Raw genomic sequence first — 8,491 nt, 5'->3', positions numbered from 1 at the left:
GCACACTCAGATGGCTCACGGCCATGGAAGCAATAATCATTCCAGGGAAAATCAAAGAAGTACTGCCTGAGGGCCTCCCAGTCCGCAGCTCCAAAATGCCAGAGACGACGTTTCCCTGGAGGGTCCGCAGGCCGTACTGGAGCGATAGGACAGGTTAAGGTAATGAGGTTGTGATCGGAGGAGCCCAACGGAGAGAAAAGATTAACAGAGTAAGCAGAAGGATTAGTTGTGAGGAAGAAGTCAAGTATGTTGGAGCTCTCTCCAAAGCGGTCAGGGATACGGGTAGGGTGCTGTACAAGCTGCTCTAGGTCATTAAGGATAGAAAAGATGTAGGCTTGTTCACCAGGTGGATCCGTGAAAGGAGAGGAGAGCCAAAGGTGGTGGTGAACATTGAAATCTCCAAGAATGGAGATTTCGGAGAAAGGAGAAATGGACAGAATGTGTTCCATCGTAGAAGTAAGATAGTCGAAGAATTTTTGATAGTCAGTAGAATTAGGGGATAAGTAAACAGCACAGATATATTTAGTCAGAGAATGACAGGAAAGCCGAAGCCAGAGAGTGGAGAATTCAGAAGAATCAAGTTCAGGAACACGAGCAAGATAAGTCGTTGCGTATGTATACACAACAGCCACCTTTGGCTTTGAAATGAGAATAGAGAAAGTAGGAGGATACAGAAAAGGGTTTGCTGTCAGTTGCCTCAGACAGCTGAGTCTCCGTTAGAAAAAGAAGGTGAGGTTTAGAGGAGGAGAGGTGGTGCTCAACAGAGCGAAAGTTAGATGAAAGGCCGCGAATGTTGCAGAAATGAAGAAGAAGAGAGTCAGACAGTGGTTCCAGGCACCTCGAGTCGTCACCGGGAGAGGGGCAGATGGCGGGGGCATTTATGGTCCCCCCCCCCTGGGGACTCCGAGGCTGGGTGAATTGACGCCATTTTGGTAAATTTTGAATAGGAAGTGTAGTGTGTACTGTGCATGTAGTTTGGTGAAGATAGATAGAGATATTTGTAATGGAGAGCATGCTGGCCTACTCTCTGTGTAACTGAGACACTGAAAAAGTTCAGCAAAGGGGGATGGTCAGGAACTAGTCCTGAGGGCTGATGAAACGGGAGCTCCAGCACTCCCTGTCATCAGCTTTCCATCCACCTCGGGAGTAATGCCCTGCTCGACTGGTGCTACAGTCTACTCCACATACGCAGTGAAGAATGCACCAGCCTTCTCCACTATTTGGCTGGCATCCCTTACCTGGCAGATCTTAAGCTGAGCCATAAGCTCAGCAGGCCACGACTTTTCTAGCTGTGTGTGAGGCATAAAGTCAAGTATCCCCTCTCGCATGGGAGGGGTTTCATCTTTCTCCATCCACTCATTTAAGTAAGCAGTAGGTCAATCAAGAAACTGAACAGCAGTCTCCTTTTCTTGCAGATGCCCTCATAAACTGACTCCTGGCGTCGTCAACTGTGTGACTGTTCGCTTTGATGAGTGCGGCCTTCTTCAACTCATACGTGAGATTGTCTCCATAAATTCTGTGGGGAATATAGAGGGCAGGGCCCTCATACAAGCTAAGAAACTGGAGTCGCTTAGCTGCCTCATCCAACTGGTACAGCTGTGCCATGTCTTCAAAATGAGCTATAAATGGCTCGATTCGTTTGCCTTCCTTGTACGATGGAAGCTTGGGACGCGGTGTTGCCAGAACATGCGCAGGGAGAGTGCTCGTGGAGCTTGGGTTAGCTGCACCAGATGTGTCTGAAGCCAAGGAGTCTTACTTGAGCTTCAGTATCTCAAGTTCATGTTCCTCACGTGCCTTGCGCTCGGCACGTTCGTGTTCTCATTCTTGCTTGTGTTCACGTTCTCTCTCTCTCGTTGTTCTCGCTCGTATTCACGTTCTTTCTCGCATTGTTCGCATTGTTTTTGCTCGTGTTCATGTTCTCTCACGCGTTCCTTGTGCTAAATTCTACGTTCTTCACGGGCATCATTCTCACGCTGCTGCTCATAACTAAACAGTGAGAGCACATATTCTTTAATTTGTTGGGGATCGGTAAGCCCCATATCTTTGGCTTCCTGTACATATGTATTAGTAGCCATGATGCTAACTCAATTAAGGCTAAGTAGACTAAAGAATGAGTACTGACTGCTGTTAAGCAGAGAAATACTAATAATCAAATGTAAAAAACATAGGCACAGGTTGGTGGTGATCAGTTTTATCTAGTTAAACTGATAAAGAAAAATAAGAAAAAGAAAAAAATGCAACTAACTGGGAAAACTATCATGTAAAATTAATAGAGATGAATTAATAACCACCAGTAAGATAGTGCCTATACTCTTTAATGATAACAAATACCTAGGTGTGAGTGAGTGAGTATTATTTCGTTAATAACTTTAGAGCTAGGAGTTAATATCCTGGAATGGGGTTGCCAGATGTCACGGAGGGATGTAAATTTATGAATTAAGAAATGCTAAATGTTACATGAAAATAGAGACAAGGAACTGACTTGTGAAAACCAAGTAGTAAGTTTTGCATAATGTTGGCTAACTTCGCCGATTCTCTCAGGACGAGAATTTTTAAACTTTCTCAACAGTACACAGAAGAGCCTAATTACTCACGAGTGCTGTTTGTTAGTACTGTTAGCCTCTCAAGAAAGTGACTCCACCCCTGAAAATCAATAACAAACGCTAATAATAATAGACAGGTTCTTGCTGGCGCTTAACTCCTGGCTGGCACAACGGATTTAAGTTTGATACAAAAGAACTGGCCTAAGTACCAGTTATGGATAATGTAAAGTTCATGCAAACTAGGAGTGGCAACTGAAGTAAGCTTAATGTGGAGAAATAAAACACGATTATAATTACATTAAGCTCAAAGAAAAGAAGTATAAATTAATTGATTACAATAAAATAAATTTATATTATATGAATCTCAAAATGAATTCAAAAAGGGAATTCACGGTCACTAGGGCTATGAATTCAAATAACAAAGAGAATACACTCACTCGCTCATTCAAAAGCTAATCGAACTTAAGCCTAGAAAGACGAACAAAAATACTGGTCAGTGGAGGGAGGGAGCCGAACGAAAGACTGGGCGTCCGCGTGATGAACACCAAACGCTGCTATTCGCTGCAAGCCCGCCTCACCAATTCACCGTCTAGGTGGAGATTCAGGAATTCGCTGTACAATGGAGACGCTGCTCTACACTGGGCACAAACGGTCCTATCCTCGAGGCGACTCAAAGCTGACTGAGTTCAAACTTTGGAGAGGCAAGAGAGATGGCCATGTTTCCCAGAAGTAGGGGTGGCCTAACTTCAACGGTCAACAGAAAGAGGGCGAACGATATAGAAACGTAATAAATCACTCAGTGAAAGCACTAGTGTTGTGCATAAGAATGGTCACTTGTGAAACAGTGACAAATGTTCTGAAAACCATCCCGATCGAAGTGAATACGAGGACGGTTGAACTGAGTGATGCCCAGCGGGAATTCCACTAGAGTTTGTGGTTTTCTTATCAAAGTACAATGTCACGAATTTGTATAAATACACTCGCGCGAATTCGTGACAGTGTCATGGTGAGCGGTGTTATCTGGTGTGGCGTTGCTGGTGGTGGTGTGGCGTGCAGCATTGTGGTGTGGTTTAGTTGTGGTGTGGAGATGTGCACTGTGGTGATAGTGAGGGAGTGGTGTGATGCTGTGTCGTGTGGTGGTAGGCTAGTGCTGATAGTAGTGGTAGTGGTGGTTTGGCTGTTGGTGATGTGGTATGGTGATGCGTTGTGTTGTGTGATGTGTGTTGTGTTTTGGTGAAGTGTGGTGTGATGTTGTGTGGTATGGTCTTGTGTGATGTAGTGCATGGTATGGTGTAGTGTGATGTGGTGCGTGGTATGGTGTAGTGTGATGTAATATGGTGTGGTGTGATGTGGTGTGGTGGTGCAAGACGGTACAGCATGCAGTGGTGGAAGCAGGATGGTGTGGTGATGCCAGTACAGCACCAAGGCCAGCTGCCCACATCCGCTCAGGAGTACCTCACCTGTCAAGCCATTATTATATACGTAAAATGCCTTGTGATTAACGAGTCAAACTACAGCGGCTGCATCATCTTCTGACCTTGAAACTCTTAGTTCAGGTTATTGCTGATGTCACAATCATCTCGCAGCATTATCATCACACTGACTCTTCTCAACTACATTATGTTATTATCTCATCTATCTCCCTCAGTGGTTACCGGAACTATGGAGGTCAAGCCGACATCTTTTACTCACCACTGTATTGCTTCCCTTGTTAGACACGCCTGGGACGGCGCCTCTGGTCGTCAGAGGTGTGGTGCGGAGAGGTGGCAAGGCGCCGGTGCTCCCTCACGCTTATTACTGCTTGTGTTGCAGTTGACGATGGTGCCCGGGTTGTGCGTACTACTGATGGCAGGATGTTGGGCAACATGGGCAGGCAGGGTGGCAGGCCAGTCGCCCTACTGCAGCTTTACCTCCCAACATACATTGTGTAGGTCCTCTGGATTGGGTCCTCGATGCGGCCAACAAGTGCAGGGTCGTGGTGTCGGGGCCCAGGAGGCCGCCGCCATCGTGGCACTGCACAACCAACTCAGGTCCAGGGTGGCCACGGGTCAGGAGGCTCGTGGAGCGCCGGGACCTCAGCCCTCAGCTGCCAACATGAGACTAATGGTCAGTGAGTCTTACAATACTTGGTACGTAACGTGAAGTTTTACCAAGAGTGTTGTGTTGCTATTCATTATCATCCCAGTGATAATTTGCTGCTTCTGTATGAAGGGGTTAAGTTGCTAAGAAACTTTAGTTACGTTGGAAGTCCATCCTATAAGTGTGACTGTGATTACAGGTGTGGGACGAGGAGCTGGCAACGGTGGCTCAGGGTCACGCCGACCAGTGTATCTTCGAGCACGAATGTGCTGACTGCCGACGTGTCTGTGAGTTCAGCCACTCTCTTTCTACTTTATACGTCACTAAGCATTCATAAACCCGTCATTATAATAGTTAATTCTGACATTATCAGAGAAAGCTTAGTACATTACAGTTAAGGAAATGGTATTAATGTGAGATGTGTTTCCTACTCACAGCAAGGTTTGGAGTGGGACAGAACCTCTTCATTAGCTTCCAGAGCAACTTTGACAAGCAAGTGCAGTGGGCACGCGCCATCAGAGCCTGGTACGATGAGGTGGTGGACTTCTCACCCAGCAACGTCAACCAGTTCCAGTGAGTCTTGTACGAACCTCAGACAAGATACGTTACTTGGATGAATCGCCGTAACTGGAGGAGTCTCGGTTTCCCTTACATGTTTAATCCCTACAGCCCTGAGGTGTTTGTCATGCACTGAATAAATCTTTCTGTCCAGAATATAAGTAAATGAAGTCCCCGAGCTGAAGGGGTTAAATAACAAGTTGATGAGGGCTCCAGATTCTGAATAGCTGAGAACCTGACAGTGCTGTTGGAGTATACGAGTCAATCGCAACCTGAGGATCAATATTTAGAATGGTCAGAGGCAAAGTATGAGGCAGTAACCGTCAATAATAGGACATTCATATTAGGCAAATCAGTCAGCGAACTTCCGTATGCTTGCACAGGTTCTCTGCGGCGGTGGGTCACTACACACAGATGGTGTGGTGGAGCACGGAGCGTGTGGGGTGTGGGTTTACCATGTTCCAAGAGGACGGCTGGTGGAAGAAGTTGTACACCTGCAACTACGGGCCTGCTGGCAATATCCTTTTCAGTCAAATGTACAGCCGCGGTCAACCCTGCTCGGCTTGCCCCCGCGGTACCTCATGCTCCCTCAACTACCCTGGCCTCTGTGGTGAGTTACACACACACACACACACACACACACACACACACACACACACACACACACACACACACACACACACACACACACACACACACACACACACACACACATTTATGCTGTTACGTAAAAATTGCATTCATCCTAAAACTATATCGTAATGTTATCAAAATATTTAAGAGCTGTGATGGACCATTATGTGTGTGTGTGTTTTTTTTTTAATAACAGAACAGAGGAAGGAAAAACAAATGAATTAAAAAAAAAACTGATCCATACACCACAATACTGGTATCCTCTGTTCACAAACTATTTGTATTGGTCACTCTTGAACAGCTGTAGGTTGAAGTTCTGAGGGAAACAACTCTGGGGAAGCGAGTTCCAGAGAGGTGCAGTTCGGGGTATAAAAGAATTCTGATAGGCAGAAGTTCTGCAATATGGCTGAGTGACATTCCAGTCATGAGCACTACCAGATGCCCGTAGCACGAGGGAAGGCATGGAGAGGTGGCACAATGGATGCAACTTCGTCTGAGCATTTGCTATAAAAATATCTGTAAAATAATGCAAGGGAAGCAACATTCCTTCTTACTTGCAGGGGAGGTAGTTTATTAGTAATAGCAGGGTTGTTAATAATTCTAACAGCTTTGTTCTGAATTTTGTCTAGTTGTTTTAATGCAACCTCTCCACATCCATTCCACAAGGGTGAGCAATATTCGAGCTGAGAGTGCACATGACTCTTATAAATTATAGCTAACTGCTCGTCAGTGAAGAAGTTACGGACTCTGTACAATAATCCAAGTTTCTTTGAGGCGGTTTTAGCAAGTGATCTGACATGAGAGGTCCAGCTGAGGGCATTGTTAAGTAAGACACCGAGAATTTCAATACTTTTGGAGATGGGAATATTTGTAGCACTGAAGGTAATATACGACTCTGGCAATACCTGTCTATTAGTAAACTGTATATATTTAGTTTTACTAGCATTAAATGAGACAAGGTTGTTTTGTCCCCATTCACTGATTGTAGATAAGTCTTGATTTATGGAGATGGCTGTACTGAGTTCAGAGTTGGAGATATCAGACTTTGTAAATGGGTGTCTGAGTGTGAATGAACTATGAAGTGTTGAGTCATCTGCATATGAATGGATGGGATTGTGGGTGACAGATGAGAGATCATTAATATGAATCAGGAACAGCATTGGCGCCAGAACTGATCCCTGTGGCATGCCGGCGTTAATTGATTGGAAATCAGAATATACATCATCTACTTTTACTCTTATTTTTCTGTCACTGAGATATGAGAAAATCAAAGGCACAGAAGACCTTAGTCCATAGCAGGGGAGTTTGGACAACAGGGAGCGGTGCCATACTCTGTTGAAAGCTTTAGAAATATCAAGGGCTACTGCATGAGTTCCTCCATGTAGATCGATTGATTGATGGCTGGTATGAGTCAGGAGATTGAGTATGTCAATGGTGGATCTTTCGTGACAAAAACCATATTGTCTATCACTAATTAAGTTGTTGGATTCAAGATGTTTAACAATGTGCATATTAATTAAAGTTTCAAATACCTTACCAGGAGATGATGTGACAGCTATTGGTCTGTAATCAGAGAGGTCTGAGGAACTTCCTTTCTTTGGAACTTTTGATATTGGCTTCTTTCCATGAATTAGGGAATGAAGAAGTACGAAAGCATAGTCTAAATTATTTAGCAAGAACAGAGGCAAGTTCTGGGGAACACTTTTTCAAGACAATTGGCGGAATTCCATCTGGGCCTGGAGCTTTGTTGGTGTGTAAATTGTCTAGGATGGATTTTACGTATCTTCTCTGTATAATAAGTGGAACAATTTCGGGAGAGTCAAGTTCTAGTACTGGGACGTTCTGGCTGGCTTCCTCTACGGTAGAATTTCTGGCAAATGTTCTGCAAAGATATCCACTTTCCCACGCGGGTCATTTGTAATGTTGCCATCTGAAGATTTTAGTGAGGGAATGGATGATGACTTGTTAAAGTTATTATTGAAAGAACTGAGAGTTGACCAGAATATTCTGTTGTCATTTGGACTGTTAAGTAGATTTGATGCTTGATTTTGAAGAAAGTTGCATGAATACATTAATTAAATACCCGTAAACTAGGCAAGGTATTGTTCTTACCTAAGATACAGCATCTATCAGATGCACAGAATTCGTCCCAGTGGGTATCCTTTGGCTACGATCTTTCGCGCTGTACTGCGACAGAATGCGATAACTTGAAATTATACCACGAGCAAAAACATTACCTTGACTAAGGAGACACGGAAAACTGAAAGTGCCACACCAGAGCTAATCAACAGAATCTACACTCCGACCCGACACGCCACACATGGTGGTCAGGTAACTCATCCAACAGCTGTCACTAAACACGAAATCTGAGATTTTTGGCCTCACACTTAACAAAGATTTGTTCCTCATTCATTAAATATCGGTATATTTAAAAACATTTCTTGAAAGTACCCTGTACTTCAAAGACAAATGCCTTACATACCAATATCGTCCGTGTAGCATGGTTAGGGGAGGCTACTATTCCGATGACAGAGTTGTGTTCCTCGCCTTACTGATTACCAGCCCTTCATATCCCGTATACCGCGGTTTGGAATAGTATGGTAGATGTTGGTCCATGCCAGGCGTGGGAAAGATGGTTGCTACAGTTAACTCATCACCAGTTCACCGAATAATTTAAT

The 8,491-nt window shown here is 44.4% G+C and overlaps 1 protein-coding gene across 1 annotated transcript in view; it reads left to right on the top strand.

Moving 5' to 3' along the window:
* The first annotated feature begins 4,205 nt into the window (after positions 1–4,205).
* LOC145392698 (uncharacterized) overlaps positions 4,206–8,491 on the top strand; it is a 9,812-nt gene continuing 5,526 nt past the window's right edge. Inside the window, exons 1-4 of the mRNA XM_080267002.1 lie at positions 4,206–4,649; positions 4,822–4,909; positions 5,060–5,195; positions 5,564–5,790. Of these exons, the coding sequence (XP_080123128.1) occupies positions 4,206–4,649; positions 4,822–4,909; positions 5,060–5,195; positions 5,564–5,790 (895 nt within the window). The remainder of the gene's footprint in view (positions 4,650–4,821; positions 4,910–5,059; positions 5,196–5,563; positions 5,791–8,491) is intronic.

This window comes from Coenobita brevimanus, chromosome 23 (genome assembly GCF_032717465.1).
Source record: "Coenobita brevimanus isolate Jiangsu-jjx chromosome 23, ASM3271746v2, whole genome shotgun sequence".
Taxonomy (NCBI): Eukaryota; Metazoa; Arthropoda; class Malacostraca; order Decapoda; family Coenobitidae; genus Coenobita; species Coenobita brevimanus.
Note: the sequence above shows the minus strand (reverse complement) of the source record. Positions and strands in the feature narration are given on the sequence as shown.